Source organism: Prinia subflava, chromosome Z, assembly GCF_021018805.1.
Source record: "Prinia subflava isolate CZ2003 ecotype Zambia chromosome Z, Cam_Psub_1.2, whole genome shotgun sequence".
NCBI classification, from domain to species: domain Eukaryota; kingdom Metazoa; phylum Chordata; class Aves; order Passeriformes; family Cisticolidae; genus Prinia; species Prinia subflava.
This window is the reverse complement of record NC_086283.1, coordinates 65,470,983-65,495,523: the sequence shown is the minus strand read 5'-3', so window position 1 is coordinate 65,495,523 and position 24,541 is coordinate 65,470,983. Positions and strand designations below refer to the sequence as shown.

Here is a 24,541-nt window from a genome sequence, read left to right as displayed (position 1 = left end):
GAAACTAACTAAAGGGGGCACTGTAGAAGTCTAGAAATAAGGGAAGTTATGTATGTTACTCAGACACTGATATCCAGATAGCCACGGAGCCAACCAAGGATTGTTATGGCTGGAGAAAGGCATACAGAGGTAGGGTAACATTTTTCTGAGACAAGTGTCCTTGTTCTGGCTCCTGGAGATAAGCACAACACCGCATATCAGAGGTGCAGGAATGAGGCCAAGAAGTAGGCAAGAAATGGACTGCAAGGGGATCAAGAGCACCCAAGACCTCCAAAGCCCCCAAGCTTGTCCAGAAAGGTCTGGAAGAAGGGGCTGCCCATGATAACTCACTTGTATAGAAAGTTAGCTCCAGGACACAGTAATTTTACTATAAAAAGGTACCCCCACAAAGCCTGGGCACACATGTGCCCCAGGACCCCAAACTTCCTGTCAGCTTAATTGATGTTAGAGCCAGGACCACTGATCTTTTTCCCTTTCTTTCTTTCTTTCTCTCCTTCCATCTTTAATCCATCTTTCTGTCTCCCTTTTCACAATACCCCTTTACTCAAAACCCACTGCCCTATGTTTATATAGGAGGTCAGAGACTATAAAATATCTATTTCCATGGCAGGTGTGTAGTTTACTAATAAAAATTTGTACACTTTTGCAGATACTCTGACTTTTGTTGTTCCTTTCACCCATGAGCATCTGCAAATCTTGGGTGTGCGTTTCCCATTAAGGTTGGGACACCACAGACACACAATCACCCCCTATCCCCCCAGTGTCCTATGTGGGGAGGTTCTTTGGGGGATTTTTGGTTTGGTTTGGTTTTGCCACTGAATCAAGTTGAAAATCGCTTGGGACTGAACTGTAGCAGGACACAATGATAATATAATCTGTGGTTATTGCACAGATCAATATTGGTGTTATAATGGAGATCACTGACAATTCATAAATACTGGGAAATATAAGAACTTCACAAAAGGTCATGTCACAGGCAGTACTCTTGGCAAAATTCAGCTGAACTTTTACACCAGACTTTAGTATGCGAGTAAGGCATTACATCTCCTAGAGAGTAGAAAAGAGTAATTTGTGGCAAAAGTTTAACAAATATCAACAGATAGCAGTGGACAACAAATACAATTATTCAAACCTAAGTATTGTGTACTATTTAGTACACATGCATTTGAGTGGATGGATGGATGGATGGATGGATGGATGGATGGATGGATGGATGGATGGATGGATGGATGGATGGATGGATGGATGGATGGATGGATGGATGGATGGAGGGATGGATGGAGGGATGGATGGAGGGATGGATGGATGGAGGGATGGATGGATGGATGGATGGATGGATGGATGGATGGATGGATGGATGGATGGATGGATGGATGGATGGATGGATGGATGGATGGATGGATGGATGGATGGACCATTTTTAGTGCCGATTTTTCACAAGTACCTTCAGATAAAAAAGAATCACAAAGAGACTGCTTACCTGGCTTGGAAGACTCTCCCAAATGCTCCCTCCCCAATATCTCTCACATATTCAATATTGTTCCTGGGATACTCCAGGCTAAGCAATTTTGGATTGAGGAGAAGAGGCATGCGCTGGTACATTGGGTTGGGGTGCAGCCGGTCCAGGAGCAGTTCGGAGGGCAGAGTGGTGAGAGTTGGTGTCTCTGACTCTCTGAAACAACAAAATGATTTTTGGTCAGTGTGTGCACAACCCTCAACCAGGAGATAACTAGCTAATCTCTTCCTGAGCTTATATCTTTCAGGATGGAAAAAGAAGGTGCAGCAGGGCTACTGAAGGAGCCTTGCAGCAAGGTGTTGTGCCATGTCCCTGATCACCAGGCCACCCTCTGCTCTGGCACAGGAATTCAACAGAACTTACACTGGGCTGCAACAGGCAAAGAGAGGGCTGCTGTCCCCTACCAGGACTTCACCTTCAGGAACAAGGCTGTTTTTTTAAAGCAGCATTTCTTGCATTGAATTAAGTTCCAAGCTTTACCTTTTTTTGTTTTTCCACTGTTTTCGACGACGGCAGCAAACCAGGGTGATAATGCCAAAGATCACGACCAGAGCAAAGCTGGAGATGATTGAGATGATAACAGTCATGGAGTACGTAGGGGAAAATGGAGGAGAAGGGGGCAGATTTAGAGTCTCTCCATTTGGTTTTCTTGTTCCCAGTGATAACAATGCTGTAATGCAAATAAAATCAGAGGGTGATGCCTCTTCTAGATTATGAAGTTTTCTCTAAGAGGAATTTACAGAGCTAGCCTGTCATCCTGGGAATTACTGACATTACATATACAACCATATGAGCACATGAGAGGACCATACTAGGGATTCTTGGTTTGCAGGAAACAAAACCCATTTGTGCTTGCCAGATGTGAAAATCCAAGATCTGGTAAGACTGATATATAGTTCCCATTAAGCTCAGAACACAGTTTAGGTATAGAATATTTGAAAGAGTTACAAATGGGAGATCACATCTGAAGTCTCACAGTATTCAAATATAGTAATGTCTGCAGTGGAAAAGATCAATGGTGCACAATGTAAACCACTATGTATCATGTGTCCTAAAAGGAATCTGCAGGGAGGAGTGTAAGACCAAGTAAGTACAGCATGGTACCTTCCCAAAATATCCTCCTGCCCCCAACAATTTGCATCTCAGTCTCTTTAGGGACCAACACGGAAAACTAGTTTGAAATACACTTGGCTGTATTATTAGGGAAAAAAAATCACATAACTATCTGTGGAGTAGTTTCTGAGACATTCTAGAAAATGCTACTCTCTGCATGCCATGATTGAGAACCAGAAAGAAATTGAAATTATTCTTCTTCTTTGTAATCGCCAGCTAAACTGAATATTTCTTGTGTTCACTTATGTCCATGGAACCCCTGTTCCCTGTGCAGGAAGTTTCCAAATGCAGTCTTATTTCTAAGCACTGAAATCCAGAAACAAGGAATCTTGAATGAAATATTTTTCAAAAATTAGTCTATTCATTGGACAAGAAATAACAGGAAGACTTAGCTTCGACATCAAAGAACAGAGATGTTTCCAACTTTTTAAGGCTTATTTTTAGTTCAGATTGGGGCGGAGGGGGAGTTATTACAGAAAAAAAATCACCCTAAACAACTTTGGAAAGCAGACTGAAACCCTACCTTCTAAACAGTATGACAAATCAATTTTTAAGTATACCACAGGACACTGCACTTCATCTTTGGCACTTATATAACCTAGGGCAAGGTGCTTGATTTGCCTGTCTTCATTTTCCCCTTTTCATGAGGTGCATTAAACCTTCTGGTTTAAGATGCCGTATGAATCTATGAGAAGACCCAGAACCAGTTGAATCCAGAAGACAAAACAGATTGGTGTACTCAGGATGTAAACACCTTGCATGGCCACAAAACAGCCACAGTGGCAGAAATTGTAAAGTGCAGTTGCCTACCATCGCCACAGGGAGACACAGTGCAGTATTCCCAGGTCACAGCTGGATCCTTTGTGTAGCACCAGGGACGCTCGTTCTCACCTCCAGGATTGCGGCAGTAATTCTCAGCATCAAACAGCTCAGGGAAAACCTGAGGAGTCCTCCTGTGCAAATGGGGAGCCTTGGGGGAGGAAGTAAATTGAATTCGTGTTTCAGTATAATTTTCCCTGCTATTATTATTAAAACAAAATGAAAAAAAACACCATAGGAGTGAAGCAAGACAGAGCCCCGAAACAGCCTGAAATGACAGAGGACCCATCTTGACACAGTAAGGGGAACATGCAGATTGAAATACAGTGAGATTGTAGAACAGCAGTGAGGTCAAGAGTGAAGGCAACCTGTTCCCTGCTCATCCCTTTCACTGAGACTGGGCTGCCTGAGAAACTCCTTGAAAAGCAAACCTCAAGCACAGCTCTCCATTTGGTGGATCTCACACTGACGCACACCTGATCACTCCACTTCTGGCAGGGAAGGCCAGATGCTGTGACATTGGCTGTGCCCTGGTAAAACTGGCCATTGCCACTGTAGCAAGTCCCTGGGAGGAATAAAAAAAAAAAAAAAAAAAAAAAAAAAAAAAAAAAAAAAAAAAAAGAGGTCAAGGCATTCAGACCATGTCCTGCAGCAGAGACTCACAAGAATAAAGTTTGTGTCATTATATGAGACCATCTGAGAGCATCAGATCTGAAGCACACAGAAAGACTAGACAAGACAGGAAGGGTACTGCTTAACTTCCTATTTACATGCTAATGGATTTTGCACTCAATACATACAAGGAAATCTGGTAAGGCTTCAAAGAAGGCACTGCAGCTCTCTCAGATTGACAAATCAGGCCATGTGTTTGTGATGGTTGAGCTGCAACTACTTAGCTTACAGTACATCATGCAGAAAGTGCAAGGCAGAGCCATACTGAACCCACCCAAGCCAAACCAAAGCAGTAAGCAAACCACAGCACTGGTTCCATGATTCACAGCCTGCATTCTTACTGGGGCACTAACAGGAAGACATTCCTGCTCCTCAGGTTGGTAGCAGGAAGGTGGGATTTATAAGGGTGCCCTCCTCCTGCTTTTGTATGGTGCTTATCCCCTTTGATTATCTGGAAACAGCCTAAGGTTTTCAGCATGCATGGAAACCATACCCTGAAGTATGCTCTGAACTATGATCTAAGGAATGGTATCAGTATAAAACAATGTTTTTATAATGAAGATAGTGCAGTCACTGCATACACAGGGCTTGTTCTAGCTGCAGAAAAATTAAGCAGAAAATCTTGAGATTTTACTGCAGGAATATGCATTCATGTCCTAACAGGACATATGTCCTCACGTACACAGGTCCTCAAAGGAGAGTTGAATGCATGCTGCCATAATCTAGGAAGCAGAAAGACACCAGAGGAGATGCAGCCTTACACATTTCATTTCAATTCATAGTAGTTAACGAGGCTAACACTGGGATAGATATATTGGCATATATTAGGGTCCACTGCATTGTTAGCCTTGGTAGAAAAATTAACAAACCAGGAAATTCTTTTGTCATAATTTTGTTTTCTATAGTTTTATTTTCTAATGTGGATTTCTTTGACTGATACATTTATGAGTCATATCTGCAATAAGATAGCAGCCCCCACATGACGGCAACTGTGGCTCTGAAGAGGTATAAAATTTTGTTAAGCTGTCCTAGAACATGTGTACCTGAGCCCAGAAATTTATTTTCACATTCAAAGGCAAGAAAAGCAGTGCCTGACTCATGCCTCTTGACGTAACTAGTAATAAACATGAAAAAGATTTCTGTACATATCTGAAATAAATTTCACTGAGACACCTTAAAAGATGGATGTGGAGAGCTTTAGGGGCAAGAGCAACACTAAAAAAAAATCTCTGAATCCTTCATACTCTGGAAATGCAGGTGCTTTCATAGACTGCCTTGCTACGATCTAGAAAATCTTGCTACAACAGGACAGGGAATAATATAGCTGGTCCATCTGGGCATTAATAAATAATTTGATAGCAAGCTAGAAAACAGTTCAGTTCATGCTCAACAAACCCTTGTGCACACAACAGTGGGTCTGAAGGGAAAAAAACAGGGCAATATTACTAAAATGTTACTGTTCTATCTTCCTGGTTCATGACTGAATATTGCACATCTGTGCAATGCTACTCTGGGAAAATGCTGTAGAAGCTGAATAAAAAAGGCCATGCACACACAGGAGACAGAGGATAAGTCCTGAAGCATCTGTGGGGACACTGAAGCCATCCCATAAATCCTCCGCTCATATGCTGACATCCCTCCCTTGTGGTCCCAATACCAGGGCAGGGATGGCTGCACCTGCAGGCTGTAGGCACTGGCCCACAGGGTGCTGAATCCTTTGTCTCCAGGTATGCATCACCAAACCCCTAGGTCTTGGGTTGTCAGGTGGAGCCAAGGTCTTCCCATGAAAGAATATTCCCCAAAATTCTTGATTTCTTTTTTTTTTTCCTTTTAACTTTCTGTCTCTCCACAAAGAAGGTGCCTGCCACTGCCAGCTCTGCAGACCTCACCTGCTCAGATGCATGGCAGGAGAGAGGTTCCTCCTTTTACCAATGGGGTAAGTTCAGTGTCTGAGCTTGAAACTGCAATTGCATATGAATGGAAGAGTTGGGCATGCATGTTTCAGCCACAACCAGCAGCAGTGGCAAAAGTGACAAAAGTCAGAGCAACACTGGAGGAAATGTCTGGGTCTCACCACTGCTCATGGGAGACTTATACAAGAAACAGCCAGGCTTCAGAGGTGATTTGAGGAGAGTGCTTGGGAACTAAAGTTCTTGCAAGGCTAGCCTGACATAGGTAACCCTGTTGTTAATATAGGCTGGGACAATCTCAGAATCAGAAATACAAATATGGATAGAGGGGAATGAGAGGCAATGGATAGAAAGAAAAGGAAACTGCTGGGGGGAAGGATACTATCTAAAATCACCATGCCTCTCTCATAAAAAGTTAACAGCCCATGGTCTTCCCAACCTCCAAAGAAGTGGAAATGTGTTTCCCCATGCCTTGGACGTGGAAACCTAGATATTCCTCAGTAATAACCTAAATTCAGCCAGCCAGGACCAGCAGAAAACACAAAAACACTGTGCAAATGGCAGCTTCAATAAAGAATATCATGCCCATCCCTGAAAACATAGTCTGGAGCAGTCTACTTACTGGTTATGTTCTCCTTCTTAAAATCTGTAAAAAGACAAGACAAGATGTAAGGAGGGATTGTCCAGGATGCAATATCACTGGATGCTCACTTAGAAGCACATTACAGGAAAAAAGTTCCTTCTCTAGCAGTGCTTCAACAGCTTGTTTATTTGCAAAGGTATCTGACTGGCAATTTTGCTATCATCAAGGCTGTTTTTCGGGATTGTTATGATCTTCTAAATAAAGATCCAGGCTTAATATGCTGGAGGGATTTTTCCCACACCCCAGTTGCACGACGGAGGCAAACAGCCAAAGCAGCTGTCACAATTCCATGCACAAGTGCTGACAGGACCCACTATCAGGTTTTACTTTAGTTGTAAATTATGGATGGCACCTTTCCCCTCTCCCCTACCAAGAACACAGCTCTCTGGACAATCAGCAACACGTGCCACCTTACCAAAGAAGGGGATGCGAGTGCAGGAGCTGGGATTCTGGTGCAGGCTGGGCAACTTGTTGCATTCAGGAAGAGTGAGCAGCATCAGCCCCGGCTTGTAAATCCCCTTCTGAGAGTTCTCCTCCATTGAGAGCCATTCCTTAAAGCAGTAGAGATCCTTTACAGCAAGGCAATTCTCTCTACATTGTTTTGCAAAAAACAGTGAAATACAGCTGTCAATGGCTAGAAAAAAAATGGCTGTAGTTAGCAGTGATATGCAGGAGTTATGCAGGGTCCATTAATGGGATGACACTTCTTTAGAGCCAGTCTGCCTGGCTCATAAACCATAAAGGAAACAGTATGAAATTCAATGGCTTCTTTTAAGAAACATACATTAAAAACCTCCATTTTTAATAAAACAGGGTTATGCTGAAAACACAACACGCACCAAGCTATGAGGAGTTAATTCCTGTCTTTTCTACAGATTTTTTGACATCTTCTACTAATAAACCTCTAAACACAGAATCATAGAATGGTTTGTGTTGGAAGAGACATCAAAGATCATCTAGTTCCAGCTCTCTCCCATGAACAGGGCACCTTCGACTGGACTAGGGGTCTCAAAGTCCCATCTAACCTGGCCTTGGACATTTCCAGGGATGAGGCATTCCACACAGCTTCCCTGGGCCACCTCTGCCAGTGTGTCACTACCCGCACAGTAAATTATTTCTTCCTGTTATCTTTCAGTTAACAGTTAATCTTTCAGTTAATGTCTTTCAGTTTGAAGACATTCCCTCTCATCCTGTCACTACCTGGTCTTGTAAATAGTCTCCCTCTCATTTCTAGTTAGAATTTTTCAATGTATTCTAAAAATCTCACTTGGCTTCTACAAATTGTATATTTAAGTGTCATCTACTAAAAGCAGCAGGTGAGCTGCAATTCTTAACCTTCTTATATTAAACATTTGCATATACTTTTAATCTCACTGAATAAAAAATGTAATTTTTATTGTCTCTACAGGCAACTTTAAATCCGTTTTTTTCTCTGTTGATATCTACAGTGAAAGCATCAGATTGCCTGGTAAGATGTGATCTGTCTCCCACCTAATGTATTACCTCCATAACCATGTGAAACATTCACTAACAAGAAGTGCTCTGGATTTTAAAATGGGCCTTATATGAGAAACTCTTTGTGAAGAAGGATGAGAAAGAAATACCTGAAGTAGAAAAAAAAAAAAGAAAGGACAGAAAGACAGAAAGAAAAGAAAGACAGAAAGAAAAGAAAGAAAGAAAGAAAGAAAGAAAGAAAGAAAGAAAGAAAGAAAGAAAGAAAGAAAGAAAGAAAGAAAGAAAGAAAGAAAGAAAGAAAGAAAGAAAGAAAGAAAGAAAGAAAGAAAGAAAGAAAGAAAGAAAGAAAGAAAGAAAGAAAGAAAGAAAGAAAGAAAGAAAGAAAGAAAGAAAGAAAGAAAGAAAGAAAGAAAGAAAGAAAGAAGAAAGAAAGAAAGAAAGAAAGAAAGAAAGAAAGAAAGAAGAAAGAAAGAAAGAAAGAAAGAAAGAAAGAAAGAAAGAAAGAAAGAAAGAAAGAAAGAAAGAAAGAAGAAAGAAGAAAGAAAGAAAGAAAGAAAGAAAGAAAGAAAGAAAGAGAAGAAAGAAAGAAAGAAAGAAAGAAAGAAAGAAAGAAAGAAAGAAAGAAAGAAAGAAAGAAGAAGAAAGAAAGAATAAGAAAGAAAGAAAGAAAGAAAGAAAGAAAGAAAGAAAGAAAGAGAAGAAAGAAAGAAAGAAAGAAAGAAAGAAAGAAGAAGAAAGAAAGAAAGAAAGAAAGAAAGAAAGAAAGAAAGAAGAAGAAAGAAAGAAAGAAAGAAAGAAAGAAAGAAAACACACCACACTGGGAAGTTTGAGGATTTGTTGTATTGGTCAATTTATCAGTGGTTTGCCTATTTATGTAGCCATTCTTGAGAGTCTGGGTTACAAAATCAGCTTTGAGGTCATGTGCAGAGATTTCTTTTGTACAGCTCAGCTGAAGTCTTTCCCAGATCCACAACTTTTCCAGCCATCACACAATGATGCAGAAAGAGAAAGGCACTTCTGAGGTCTGTGGTGAAGGATTTAGCCAAATTCACCACCTTTAATTATACAACAGTTTTGGCAAGAGGAGATGATCATGGGTTTCAGCAATGGCTAACACTGCAAACCTCTAAAGCACCTGAAAGATGGAGGTCATTGGGAATTCTTCCAGAGCAACAGCTTTTCTGCAGCCATAATGGATGCCCTTCAACAGGCTGAAGTCATCAATGCCCAGCTGCTCTGTGTTTGGTTTTAGCCAGTCCCGGTTTATTCCTTCCTCCCTTCCATGGATGCCAAAATGCAGCCAGATGGCAAGTTTATCTTTTTTATGTTAAACAACATGTGGAATAGGAATGACCTTGTGAAGTAAAGAAGTACTTAGATAGGGAAATGAGAAAAACTTGCATTTGAAGCAGTGGCTGAGACTTGGGAGATCTGGATTGAATTAGCTCTGTTCATTCCTGGATCCTGAGCATCCTTAAATAAGCCCTTTATTTGGTGTTTGATTGCAAAACACAAAAGACTATTCTCCTGCAATGCCGTCTGAGCCAGGGTTAAAGGAAGGTTATCTGCACCCTGGAAGAATGGTAAAGCAGCCAGAGAGAGGGATGGTCAGTCACTTCTAGCTGGGTTTCTATGGTTGTTGTAGCACCTGATGCTGAGCAGCGAGAGCTTGCTGAGGTCACATGCAAAGATCACTTCAGGTTATTGTTAGAAAAGTTACATCATGTAAATGACAGATGGACAAAGAACATAATGGCAGAAGACAACAAGTGTGCCAGTAGTGTTTAGGGACCACAAGAGACTATGTAAGAGTAGGTGGGAACACACAGACCCAAAGAGAGACTTTTCCCAACACAAGCTGTTCCCTACAACCTGATCACAACCTATCAGCAGTGATTGAAACAGAAACTGTGAATACTTCTGTTATTGCGATAGCAGCCAGCAACAAGGCAGATGTAATCAAGAGGTGTGAGACAAGACATCATTTTCCCTTAAGAATTCTCATTTTAATCAATTTGCATCTAAATTTACATTAAGTGAACTTTTCCCATGTGGTTTTCTTCTGTTTCATTTTGTCCTGTTTTACCCACTGGTTACTTTTATAAAATTTTATTTAGCCAGTTGCTATTCTTGCTAGCTAGTTTCCAAACCTAGATTTTAATGTTCCAAATGAACATTAAAAAACCACATGGAAAGAGAAAAATTGGTGCAGAAAATAAATAATAAGATAAAAATACATGGACATATATCAAGAGTAGTATGTCCCTCAAAAGCTGGGAGAACTCCCTCACATTTGAGAGTTAAATTCTTAGTCATTAAGTATTTCAGCTGAAAACTTGTGTAGTCTAGCCAGCTTCTGGAGAAAGCTATAAAGTTGTCAGTAAAAATAAGAGAATTGGAAAGTAACCAAGACCATGTGAGATGTCTTGTTCAGGAGCCCCCAGACCTCTCTCAGCCATGAAGAAGTATATATTATATGTCTGAGTTATCAAAAGCAGTATTGGGCTCTGGAAGAACTGCTGTCCAGCTGAAGTTCTCTGAGGACAGGAACTGGGAAGGATGCTATTCCAGGACTTTTCTTATAAAGAAAGCTGCATTAAAACTATGGGAGGAAGGAGGGAGGAATAATTAATAAAAACCAACATTGACTCATGGATATGAAAAAAATGGTTCCAGGCAAACCCATTAACATTTAGACATATTTACAAATGTTGTAACTGTTAGTTCAGGTGCATCAAGATCAAGTGCATGTTGGTTTATATAATTTTGACTTTAGAAGTGCCCCAGAAATACAGGTCTTCAGTTAAATCACTGAGTTTTGATGAGTTCTGGTCCTGTAGGGGTAAATGAAGCAAGGTTGAGATCTAACTGAAATACCTTGTAGAGCTTTCTGCAAAACCCATAGCTGACTAAAGGGCTGTGCATGTGTGGCTGAGATATAAATACTGCCACAGACCTTGAAAAAAGGCAGAGAGATCATGTTTTTAAGGGCGCAATGACAAAGAGCAGATTAGTGAGGTGGCAGAGACGGGCCTGCCAGTAAAATGCAAATTGTAGTACTTGGCTGCATGATTATCTCTGGATACGTGCATATAATCTCCTTTTGTAGGATATACGCCACCCCTGTGTTGATGGTAGAATACTAAGCAGCATAGGTACCAAATAGAAAACTAAATGTATGGTCAGTATTCACACTGGGATTTTCCTCTGTGCCTTTGTTTTAGAGATATTAAAGGAGAAGCAACAAAAAAGATCCTGATTCCAAAAACAACATACTGCTGATTGTCCTAAAAAGCCCCTACATAACTGGAGAAATTATTGCCATTAGACATCTGGCCCAAGTCCAGCAAGCAGTGTGCTTGCCATGTCTGTAGAAAATATTTGTATTTTATTTGAGACAATAGAGTTGGGGCTACTCTTCTAATAAATGCAAATCTGAATAGTATTTAAAAATGTGCATAAGGTCTTTCAAGGAAGACAAGAACAGAACAGTGCACTCTAGGCAGGGATGTCAGCCCAAATGTGAAATGAGTATGACTAGTTTTTTAAGGGCCAACTATGTCAGAAAAAAAAAGGCTTCACCCTGATATATGTGTTTGGGGTTGTCCTCTGCAAAGAACACCAAGCAATCATAATTACATTGTAGTTTAAAATAACAAAACTGGGCAGAAGAGCAAAAGCTACATGCAGAGCTTGGAAAAACCTGTTTTATTCTAGTCAAAGAAAACACAAAAAGGAAAAGACGTGACATTTCATTTCAAAGAGGAAAGAAAGAAACTGGCCTCCATGACCATGGTGGGAGGACAAGGAGCAAGGAGGGAGGGACTGCTTAGGAGGTTGTATGTAAGGAGGGAGAAGTGTCTGTCACTGGATGTGTTTACAAATACCTGTCAACAGTAGATTAGCTATAGTAAGGGATGCTTTGGACTCCTCAGGATCCCTGTCAGCCCAATTTCAATGCACATTTCTCTGCACATAGAAGGATACAATAACCACATTGGAGTTTTGGGTTATCAGGTACAATTACACAGGCAATGTCTCTGGTCTCATCATTTTTTTCTCAATTTTGTCATAGCAGGAAGTGCAAAATGATTGGTATATTGCCTTGGTCAGATTTGTTGCATCATCTGGAGCCGCATTTAGTCAAAAATCCAAACGAGCAATTACTCTTTATAGTAATAAAAAATTTGCATACTGGACTAGTAAGAGTTAACAGATAACAATACATAAATTATTGAAATTGCTTATGTAATTCAAATGAAGACTTCTTTTCAACACTGTCCTCCAAACACCTGATATAATATAGAGGTCTGGACTTCAAATTCAGACCATACCCTAGCAATGTGCACAGTGAGAGCTGTGCAGAGTGTGTGTGTGTGTGTGTGTGTGTGTGCAGAGGAGAGAGCAAAGGGAAAACCTGTGCAATCCTAGAGAGCCCAGCTTCACTCAGCTTCACTTGCTACTGCAAGCCTGGACAGTCCCTCACCACTCCCCTGCTGCATACACATCCCCATGAAATGAAAGTGAAATATGAGCATGTTTCTTTTCATTTACCTGCACAATGGTTTTGGAGCTGGCCCAGCTCCCGAGGGATTGCACTCTTGGAAGATGTAGTTACACAGCAGAGACTCAGCAGCCGGTTGGCAGAATGAACTCACCATTTTCAGTTCAGTCCAGGCAGTGTGCACAAGCAGCTCTTGGGTCTCCTCTGGGTCAGCATACGAGGAGTTGAAGAAAACAAGAGCATTCTTCGCCAAGATAGCACTACACACCTCACCTCTGTATGTGCTGCAGTAGCCTGCATCACCCTTGTACAGCTTGCTGTCAAGGACAAGAGCACACACAGAGTAAGCTCACAGATCTAAATAGCTGCATGAGCACAATGGCCCTGTTTCTGAATAAAGTGGCATGTGTAAGGCTAACAGAGGGCAGAGGAGATGGTAGATGTTTATAGCCACTAAAACCAGCAAATATAATCCAAGAATGAAACTCCTGCAGGGTACCCTGGCGCCAGTCCAGTTGAACTCCATGGATGAGCCTCTCACCAAGGGTTATTAACATTTCAAGTGGACTAAAGACTGAGTGATCACACAGAACTATGACCTAGCATGGCCCTTCACCCTGTCCATAAGCTCTGATGGGAAAATATTTTACTTTCCTCTTCTCTGCAGTAGGGATCAGCCATGTTGCTTGCTGCAGTCCTGTGATAACTTAGGATTTTTCATTCTGCTGTCTAACAAGGGTTGGAGTTTAATTTATGATTGACTTGATGAGCAGGAGCCAGGCAAGTTCAACCCATTATGTGCCAGGGAATTTTTCACAAGATCAGACCATACTCCTGCCTGCCCATCCTTGGCTCCTGCACCACTTCTGACCCTGGCCCTCTTCCACACCTTTAGCTGAGGGACTCGGAGACAAGGAAGGAACAAGTCTCTGTGGTTTTTTTCCTGATGTTTCTTTGCAAGGTGCATCTGCTCTCCTAAACACATCTCCCATTTTGTGAAGTCCTGCCACATAGCATGGAGACAGAGCTATGCAGGAGCAATAAAAAAAAAAAGTAGGGTCATCTTCTTTGAGGGCCATTTGTTTATCTCGCCAGTGTTATTTGCATCTAGAAGGAGATCTCTCCCCCACACACTTCCTCCTTTCTTCCCCGTGTCCATCAAAACGGAGCAGCAAGGAAAGGGCAACACACAGGTCAGCCATGCTTCCTGCAGCTCCCACCTTCACCCAACAGCAGCAAGGTCTGCAGGTGAGGAGGTGTCCTCTGCCCAGAGACAGCCCATGGGATGCAATGTCCTTGGTATGGGAGGCAAAGCTGGAAAAACAGGCCTCTGTGCAGGGGGGATGGCCAAATCAGGGCAGGGAGGAGGGCTGGGTGCAGCTGTCCCCACTGCTCATTCGCTCAGTGTAACTGGGGTCAGAGAGTTCAATTCACAACATGCCAACCATTTGGAGCAGTCAACAGAGCTATTTGTATCTTTGCCTTTTATTTCTTTCCCTGTCCAAATAATCATCCATTGTTAACTCTGGGGTTTCTTGCTGTTTTTTGTTCACAAAGCTGGAGATACGTGGACAAGGGATTACACAGGGATTACACATTTCTGTTCTTCAGATGTTGTTCTCTGCAGATGACACTCGCTGGCCCTGTTTTAGCTGCTCTATTTTGGGCTCCATATGATTTTTCTTTAATTTTTTTTCTATGTCACATTGGATAAAAAAAACAAGAAGGCACTAATCCCTTGAGGTTTACCAAAATGACAATGATTCTCTGACACTACATCATCCCAGGTTCCATGGACACACCTTTATGTAACACAGGAGTCCCCTAGCATGCTGCAGTAGTCTCAGTCTATGACATCTCCCCAGCACACAGCAGGTTTCCCCAAAGCAATGTACTGATCCCAGAACCCTGCTAGAACTGTTCTTGGCATGGCAGAGGTAATGTTATTTACAATTCCCATTGTGCCTAATCTGAAAGCTGAATCCTTCCTGTGCCCAGTGGCAAAAGCAGGGACAAGTGTGCATGGGGCAGCAGTGCTGCTGCATTCAGGGGGCTGCAGAGGCAGGGGGCAGGGGGCTGAGAAGAGCTAACAGCGCTAACATTATGTTTCCTCGCTTTTCTAAAATATGCAAGGAAACACAGACCAAGCTGCAACGGAGAAATAGTAACAACATAGGGTTTCTCACAATGATTTGTCACAGAAAGGGAACGTCATGCAGCAAATGTTAAGAATACCTATGGGACAGATGGGCTGAGCACTTGATCTGTCCTCATGCCTGTCATACCTGCATGGGTGCAGGTGTAAGGCAAAAGTCTGCCATCATCATTGGGTGGTCACTTAATCACTTACAAACTTCCTGAATCAATCTGGCAAACTCCTGTGATGGAGACAAAAGCCTTTACAGGGGTTCTGGGTCAGCAGACTGACAAAGCCATTTGCTCAGACTTTCCCAGGCTCTGTTCTTTTCTGTGATGACCAGAAGGTCCCAGCCCATCTCCCAGACTAATATTCTCATTTTCCTTCCAGACTAATCAGCCAGTGCAGCATGTAGAAACATGAAAGGATTTTAAAGAGAAAAAGCCAGCTAAATTATTCAGTACTGCAAAATTACTAAGCAGAAGTTCATTTCTCATCACATGTAAGTGGCTTTACTCATCCATAACTCTGCTTGGAACAAATATAACCTTCTCTTGCCCTAATCTGATGAGCATCAAAACAAATCAGACTTATTAACCATGAACAGACAAGAGTTTAACTTGTAGTTAAGCCTTGCCATGAAAATTTATAAGGTCAAGGGAAACTACGGATCTGTAAACGGATAGAATTTCCTTCAGAATATTCTCCCCATTACAATACTTCAAATACCCTTACTGCTGGCTTGACTCAAAACCATCGTTATCTACCCCAGCTTAGTCTCCAATTCTGCCTCTGTAAGGGAGCTCAGTGATCCCTTTGGATGAACCTCATCTGCACGGTTGGCATGCAGAAACCCTACCCCTTCATTTAAGACAAATTAACCAAACCCCCTTGGTTTATAATTCTTCTTCTTCCCAGCCCAGAAAGAGCCTCCACAAAACCACAGAAAGTCATTCTTACCTCCATTCTGCCAAGAGGCATCAGATCCAGGAATTGTGATGAACCAGGAGAAAGAAGAAATGGAAAAGACATCAGTGACACTTCATTGTTCCCCCTGAGATGCATAAGTCAAGATTTCCATGCTAGGAAATGTGTCTGAGAACTGCAAGCTGTATGAAAAAAAATGCACCTAAATTCTGTTTGGTTTTTTGTGTCTTTTTGTGGGGAAGAAAAGTTGGCCAACACACAACACTGTAAAGTGAGAAAAAATGATGAGGAGGAAGTGGGTTGTTGATGGCAGTGCCAGCTGACATGGACTCTTGCACTGTAAACCCACACATTTATCCTGACCCTTTGGGTCCAAGGTAACCAGCAGGTAGCATTCTCTGCTTAAGCCACATAGATATCCATTATTTCAGGCAGCAGCTGTAACAAGTAGGAGAAGCCAGGGCTGGAGATGCAGCACTGGCACACAGCAGTGGCCCTGGTTTGCAGTGCCACAGGGAGCTGAGCAGTGCCAGCACAGGGAGGAGGCACTGAGCATCAGCCAAGGCCCTCGGCACCTCTGTCCTGGGAGCCTTGTGGGATGGGACAAGGCCAAGACAGACTCCTGCTCAGATCTAGAGGAGTGTTCTCCTCCTGCTGAGCACACACCGCTTGGAGTAGTACAACTTCCAGCTGCCCAAAGTACCTGTCCACTCCACTGCATTTGTAGGACACAGACTTGTCTGGACTAAAAGCAGAAGTGGGGATGGGAAATGCAACAAGTGCTGAGCACCTTATGGGGCAGTTTCCTGTTAGTTTTCAATGCCCAGTGTGAGAAAGGGCATAATTATTTTCTCAAGAAAGCAGAAGCTAAGCCACAGAGAGATGAGCAAGCATCTGCCTGGTTAAAAGCAGGACCAGGGCTACCATCCCATGTCTAGTGTGATTCCTCTAACTAAGTCCCCCTGCCTGTTCAAAGAAGGATGGGACAAGCTTCCACCTTTCTCTCTGTATGACAATTGCTGTTAGTTAGCTCTGACAGAGGTATTTCTCCTCTTTGGAAATTCATTTTCACATCTGGGAGATGTCCCTGAGAGAAGAAATAACTCCAGGCAAGGCAGGGTACTACTCTGACAGCAACCACCTTGCTTTCTGGATGCCAACCCCCTGTGAAGCTGAACTGCTTGAAACTATTTTCACTTTGCTGTTAGATGATACCAACGCTGGGCCATGGCCTCAACTTCCTCCACATGGATGAACTTACCAAGTGTGCTTCTGGGACACAAAGTACAAGACAGCATGAAACATTCAGGAAATGACAGCTATGCCAGTCTCCAAAGTGTAAGAGTATATGAGGAAATAGCCTGGTGGAGGATGTACTTGTACTCAAATTTAGGCCCCCACACACTATCAGCTCTCCAAGACTTCCCTCTTCCTCCAGAATACTCCACATCCCTTTCCTCTTCCCCAGAAGGAGAGGTTAAAAAAATTAATGGCCTCTTCTTCCCCTGCTTACCTGAAATGCTGATGGTTGCTGCTGCTTTTGCTGCTCCAAAAGTTTTGCTGTGCTTGTTTGTGGCAAGACAAGTGAACAGGCCAGGTCTGGTGACATATACTTGCAGTCTGGAATCAACCACTCTGTCCTTGACACTTTCTGCTGTAGACCCCACAGACACCTGAAAGGGGGAAAGCTCAGTGCAGTAATATTTCCAAAAAAGACGCAAACAAGCAAACCCGGGAAAAATCTAAGAGACAGAATCCCAAGCATTTAAATTAGCAGAGGAAGATGTGGCAAGGAGACAAAAGAGGCAGAGAGCTAAAGCAGCTGGCGTTACTTTGGTGCTTTCATGGCAGCTGACTTCAAACACAAAAATAAATGTTAAAAGATCTCTCCTGTTTCACACTTCAGCAATACTTTTGCAATTAGGTTTCAGTTCAAAAGGGTCATAGTCACAATTTGGGTTATGTAATTGAGCTGGCTAATTACTACAGAGCTTCTTGTAGTAGATTGTTTACCTCTTCGTGCCTTAGCAAAGAATGGCACAAGATGACTTTGTGAACATCCGCTATACAAAGGAAGAGAAGAAAATAGTTTGAAAGTCATTGATTCTGGATTAATAGAACCACTGCTCTCAAAGCAGTCATGAGCAAAGTGCTTTGGCTCAAACACTTCAGCAGATATCTGGCAGATTTTCTTATCTGGCATTTGGAAATACGGAAGGGCTGCAAATGTAATAATTTTAGCCAGCTCTTTTCCCAGATCAGTAATTCCCAGTTAAATGAGCTTGAAGCCTGCTGATTTTGGCCAGTTGGGGTTGATTTAACATCAAGTCTTTCCTGCCAATGTGGCATTCATTAGAGTAGGAGAGCATGGTACATACAGACTCTATCCTGCAAAGGCAGCAGGAAGGAGAATGTTGCCTGCTCTAATCTTCATACTGATAGGAAGCATCAAATGTATTTCAAGTGAGATATGCTGCCTGTGGATTCCATAGGTGTGACCTGACTTCAAGGACATTTCAGATTGTCTCCCTGGACCCGCCCCAGCAAGGCACTCTACCTACACATGTAACCTATACATGTAAGACAGAGATATCAATCTGACCTCCCTGGTTGGTAAAAATGTGCTGTCAATGAGATCTTTCAGTTAAATTAAATACTCATAGGTATTGACAGCAATGACTGAAAAAGCAAGAAGGAACTCATCAGTGTTCTAACATGTCTTGTAAGCAGATTGGATTCTCTATGAAAAGAAAATGCTGAAAAAAAAATATTTGTTTTGTCTCACTCAGAGTCAGCTTGGAGTTGTGGTGAGAGACTGTTCATGGGAAGAAATCACTGATCAGACCAGCACTGTTTGTAAGTACTGCACCAGGTATGTCAGTTGCTGTGCAAATGGAGAGATCAGGGATATTTTTGGACCTATAACATGAAACCAGTTCAAGAGGGTTGGGGCCCAGGGGATGTTTTTTCACAGACATCTCTTTTGTCGCAGAGCTGCTCAAATTTAGTTTTAGAATCCTTTTCTCTCCAGAAACCACTCAGCACTAAAATGGTGCAGGGACCTTCTCAGTGGGAAGGAGGTATTTCCTATAGGATACCTCTGCCTTCCAGCATCTTGGTGGGATATGTGACTGTTTGCAGTAAGAATCTTGTGTGAATCCAGCCTTCTGTCCCTGCTGGCTCCTCAGGCCTCAGGTGTGCCACGCCTGGCAGGGCTGGGCTGTGCCTGCTGAGCACAGATAACTGGGATTGTTCCTTCTGGCTTAGGACACTGAAGGAAGAGGTAGCTCAGGTAACTGCAATCAGTACAAGCAGTATGCACCATTACAGTGGAAAATCACAGGCAGTGGTGCCTAGCACCTCCACACTGGCCATCTGTTGTTTCCTTTACTGGAAACTTCAAGATGTTCCCTTGTGTTAACTGATTTCCTTTCCTTTTCAAGCACCTTCCTGAGATTTTATTTCCAGGAACTCTCTTTTAGCGTTTAAAATATCACCTCAGTTACCAGGAAATTAGAGACCTCTTCATATCTTCACACCTGGCTCATTTATTCCTGGATGTGTGGAAAACTACATTACAAGGTTCATGATGTCCTGTGGTGCATAGCGGGAGGAAAATGAATTGTGTTTCTATTTAGGTAGGCCAGGCAGCTACTGCACAGAGGAGTTTCCATCCTCCTCTTCCAGGGCGGCTCAGTAAGCTCAGCAGACTCCCATTCTTTGAGCCTCAGGACAATTACAGATGGGTGTTCAGAGACCATAATGCCACAGGCATGCTGAATCTTCAAATGACTCACCATTGCTGTGAACCAGCCCTCAAATTTACCATCTCCAGAGACGGGCTCTCATTAAGGTTTCCTTGCCATATTTAAAGTGAGGCAATCTGGAGTACTACCCTCCTGGGACTGGGCTATGCTTTTCAGACAGGAATGGGGAAGAGCAGATATGACCAGGAAGGGCTGAGCATCATCTCATGTACCTCTGCTTTCTGTGGGACCCATGCATCAGGATCTTGTGCTCTGGAAGTATACTGCTCTTGCCAGGCACCCCAGACTCCTGCAAAAGGTTTCATTCACACTGGGGAAGAAGTCTTAAATAAACACCTGCAGTTGTCTCAAACTAAATATTGTCAGAAACCATTGAGTACCCATGAGTCTCAGCAGAGGTTGATTCGATCCCTTTGCTGCTCTGCCTAACAACATTGAGGGGATATAGAAAATTAGCCCTAATCAGACTGGAGGACACAATAAGGTATAGAAGAGGCAAGGAAGGCAAGACAGCCTGCAGACAGCCTGCATGGGGTCTTAATAACTAGTTTTAATGTACGGAAAGAGGAGACACGAACCAGGATGGTGATAGTCAGCCTGAACTCAGCAAACACTCCACCTGCCTCCACAGAATCATGCCCTGAGGCTCACATCCTTTAAAAACTGTCAAAAGACCAAAGAGAGTATAAAACATGTTCCCCTTAAGCACATGAAGACTAGAGGGAACCCATGGCAGGCTTGGGCTGCAGAGCTGCCATGACTGTGGTGCCCTGCTCAGTCCCACATAGGCAATGAAGGAGTCAAGCAGGTCCTCAGTTCACTGAAAGGACGGCATTGTAATAGTCTACACACAGGCATGAAAGCCAGGCAAATTGAAAGCAAGCACATATATTAAGTGGTCAGGATCCTTAGACCACGGAATCTTTCATATGAGACACAGTGGATTTGCATCCCCTGGTGCCGGCCAACAAAGAGGCTGTGCCTTTCTTAATAACATAATTCTGGCCAAGGATAAATTGACGGCATATTTCACATCACCAAGGTCAGTCTAGAAAATTCCAGATCTATTCTCTTCTTCAAATATGCTGTGCATAATGCTGTTCCACAGGTATTTAACCTCAAGACAGTTTGCTCTAACTTCTTGACAAATTTTCAAATGTGCAATTTTGCCTTGTTATTGTCACCACATTATCAAAAAAGGGCAGGAAAGACAGCGGCAGAAACGTGCAACAAAGTCCTAGAAATTCTGGCTTGGAGGAAAGTTGAAGAAGTCTAAAGCATCCTTCATCTTGGGCTTTCCAGATCCTAACAACTGAAGTCATACAACACCCTGGAGAAGGGGGACAATGTTTTTTCAGAGGAGAAAATTGTAGCAGAGAGATGGACTCAACCAGTTTGAAAAACAAGCCGCTAAGTTAGCAAGGAATAGAAACCACTGGTGCTGACTACCAGCCCTTCTGTGCTTCCAACTGATAGCAGTCCTCCAGTGCCAAAAGCATGAAGAAGAGGCACTTACAGCTTTCCCATTTTCCAGCCACGTGACAGTAGGGACTGGAAGGCCGGTCGCAGTGCACCGCAATGTCACCATGGACCCAAAAGTGATGTTTTGGGATTCAGGAGCCTTCAGGATTCTGGCAAACACTGTAAGAGAAGACAAAGGTGCTTGTTGAATGATAATGTAAAACTGAGGCTGTGCTCACATGGGAGTACTCCCTCCCCTTGACATAAGTCACAGCTCCATGAATAAAAGCAGAGCATAGAACAGGCTTCCTAGTAAGTGACAGTCTTGGGAGAGAGGAGAAAAAATACATTCAGTTACATTCTACACCTTACAGACCAAAAGTTTATTTCTGGAAATTTCTGTGTCAATTTCAAAGCCTCAGAGGAGGTAATGTGCAAGAAAACCAGGAGCAAAATCTTCAGTAGCATGCAGATAGAACAGCTTACAGCAAAAAAGCAGCAAGCTGCCATGCTGCCCTGCCCAGGACGACCTCCTGTGAAATTTCTTCCAAACTGTTAAGGACTACCAGTATGGACATGTGCCATGAAGGTTAAGGGTCAGACAAACATCTCAGTCTGATTGCAGTTATTAAGACTTGCCACAGACTGCTGCAAACACTGGCATTTTCCACACAACAAGAAGCTGCCCTAAGGGAATAGTGTCTAAAATCAAGGTATGAGGAAATGGCTGGTAAAACTTTAGGAAGATGAGATCTTAACGGAAAAGCAGATTTTTAAAATGGCTTCTCAGTTCTACAGGTCTTCCTTCTTTAATGGAAATATGGTTATTGGGCACTTTGCAGATAAGCAAAATAAGCATTCCCTTTGCCTCTCTCCCCCTTCCTTTTTTTTTGGTGGGGGGCAGGGGTGTTGTTGTTTTTTGTTGGTTAAGGGCGGTGTTTTTGTGGGGGAGGAGACGAGGGGATGCTGTTGATCAGAAATAGTTGAAGTATTTTGGGTGAAAACTTATTTTGATCCAGAAACACAATCCTGATGATCTTCACAAGATGCTGTACTTGGACCACATAGAGAAAAGCAGAAAAGAGAAATTTCCCACCTGGAACATTTGAGTTTTGACCTAAAATTTTTAATAGAAACGCCAGAATGTCTGTACAGAGGGAGGCTCAATAGCACTGCCATTTCTTACTCAAATTTCTCATGCTTAGTGAATAACACTTTCTGGACCACACAGTAATGTCTAAAAGTCTCCATCAGAAACTTTAATAAGCAGGGAAGTTTCCCTTGGAGTTGTCAGAAAAGCCTGTGATCTTGTTTGCCACTTCTACCTGTGTATTTCTCCTTATCATACCTCATCACGTCACCATATTCTGTTTGTCCTGTTCAGAATTAGAACATCTGTCCACACCACTTGGGATGGGGAGGCTTTGTCTGCAAAATTTCAGTTGAACAGAAAAAAAGTATATGATTTTTTGTATGTGCTTCCACCCAGTTCTGAGCTGGTATGCAGCGGAGATTTAGTTTTGACAAAGAGCCTAAAAACAGGTTTTGCTCACAGATAAGTACCAGTAGGAGTTAATTTCAACATGGAAATATTTTTGTCATTTAATAAACTCTTGGGCAGGGGCTTTTAGGAAGATTAAGTTTAATGTCAGTGAAGTGAAAATGGTGAGAGGATAAATACTATATTGATCTTCTTAATTCTTCTGTGTGCTCCAAGCAATCCCACTGTCTGTGCTCAGTGCCACCCGCCTAAAGTCAAAGCAGAGCAGCATCAGGCCTTCTGCACCCCGTACCCCTAAGCAAGGCAGCAGGCATGAAGCTCAATCAGTAATAAGCAAGGCTGCAGTCACTGGCCATGAATAATAAGTAAAATGAAACCTTTGTCTGAAGTTTCACTTTAGGCCATTAACACCAGATGGTTACGAATTCAGACCCAAGTTTTGCAGGTTAAGCTCATAATTATTTTTATACTTCTTTTGCAGAAATACTAAACTTTGGGGCCTGTCCTCTGGCAGCAGCTACGTTCACATGGCTCCTGCTGAAGTCAGCACATCAGCTTCCAGAGTTGGAATATGGCTCTTAGTGTTTTCCTAGTGCTGCCCAGTGTGCTGCTGGGCCCTTGCCCACCTGATGCTGCCCTCTGACTCTGCTGCTCAGATCCTGCCCAGTTAATACCAGAGTGCCAAATTACCAGCACCCAGTTAGCTGATGCTGGATGGTGGCACATATGGCCTCCTCTGTACTAGCTGCTCTCCCAAAATCTGCTAGGATCTTTCAGCCAGGAGGAAAAAAGATGCACTTTGAAAATGGCAATAGCTCAGGCAGGGTGAAAAGCCTCAGTAAGCACTATGGCTGGCCCAGCTCATGCCTGGCACGGTGCCTATGGGGAGGTCAGAGAGATGCATTCCTTTTCCCAGGGTCCAGCCATCAGCAGTGATCACTGCACTTGCTTTAGCAGCGTAGCACACTGCTAGGTAAGCAGTTGGCTGCCAGCATAGGGAAAGTAAAGTATCAGGCCATTCTTAAAATCCTAAAACACTGAATATAGGGATAAAAAAATCCATTAACAGCTCCTAAACATTCACATGTTTCTGGTGGCAAATACTGCAGGGAGGGATGGCTAAATAAAATTGGATCTATAAGGAACTAAGCTGATTTCCAAAGTATGAACAAATTGAAATTCCTTCTATCACCAGTGCTATCTTGTGCATTTTTCAAGACCTTTAAAACTGAGGTTACAGATTCAATTCTTTAATATTCCTCTTACATTTGCATGCTTTCAAGTATTTCACTTAAAGTTTAGCTATGCACCTTAAGTACGTAGCTGTAGATGGTATTACTGGAATAAACTGCGAAGGGTGGGAATTACATTGTTTTATTTTAAAATGGCCCTGGGACAAGGGCCAGACTTTCTGAGTCCCAACAGGTTTTGGAGCATGGTTGATTGGCCAATCCAAGGACACATTTTCCAAAAGGCTCTTAATCAGTTTGGGAAACAGTATTAAAAAAATAGCATCAGCTATTTCTCAACCACATAATCTATGGGTAGATGATCTGACATTGCCGTCGGACTTGAATGCTGTGGCAAAGCCAGCATGGGTTGCGTAAGTGCAGCCAGTGTCACCCTCCACCTGTGGAAAGCAGGGCAAGAACACCAGGATGAGCTCAGGGTTCATTCTGGCAGCTGCATAAGCAATGAAATCTGTCCCATATCTAAATGGCAGAACACAGACCCCACAACTATGATTTTTCTGCCTCCTCCCTCACCACCCCACCTCCCCCGTCCCACCCCCCCATAATTCCACAAGTAAAGAAAAGAGGCAAAGATAAGGAAGAAATTGCAAATCTGGTGGTGGTGTAGCTGGCAGGAAGAGGTGGGTGAAAGGCAGGAAGAGGGAGGACCAGGAAACAGCAATAAATATTCGTAAAATTCACTTATTTTGGTGGGCTCAGGATCTTGTCTTGTTCTCAGTTTTCCTCAGAGTGAAAATTTCCAACAACCAGGTGATTTGTGATACTTCCATTACTTGTCTGCCTTTTCCCACATCATCCTGAATGTGGATTCTGTCCTTGCTTGTTTAGCTACATTGCCATTACAAGATTAGCAACATTCTCAT

General features: G+C 42.7%; 1 protein-coding gene across 5 annotated transcripts in view; it reads right to left on the bottom strand.

Moving 5' to 3' along the window:
• Positions 1-24,541, bottom strand: part of MUSK (muscle associated receptor tyrosine kinase) — a 55,502-nt gene that overhangs the window by 7,623 nt on the left and 23,338 nt on the right. For 2 of the 5 annotated variants that reach the window (XM_063422221.1, XM_063422223.1), the window contains 7 exons: positions 20,980-21,104; positions 17,210-17,369; positions 15,730-15,736; positions 12,683-12,949; positions 7,089-7,264; positions 1,997-2,186; positions 1,481-1,672 (listed from right to left, as the gene is read on the bottom strand). In XM_063422221.1, the coding sequence (XP_063278291.1) occupies positions 1,481-1,672; positions 1,997-2,186; positions 7,089-7,264; positions 12,683-12,949; positions 15,730-15,736; positions 17,210-17,369; positions 20,980-21,104 (1,117 nt within the window). Of the gene's footprint in view, positions 1-1,480; positions 1,673-1,996; positions 2,187-3,439; positions 3,600-3,924; positions 4,014-6,652; positions 6,677-7,088; positions 7,265-12,682; positions 12,950-15,729; positions 15,737-17,209; positions 17,370-20,979; positions 21,105-24,541 lie in introns of all 5 variants that reach the window. The other 3 variants (XM_063422220.1, XM_063422222.1, XM_063422224.1) reach the window with 3 other exon arrangements.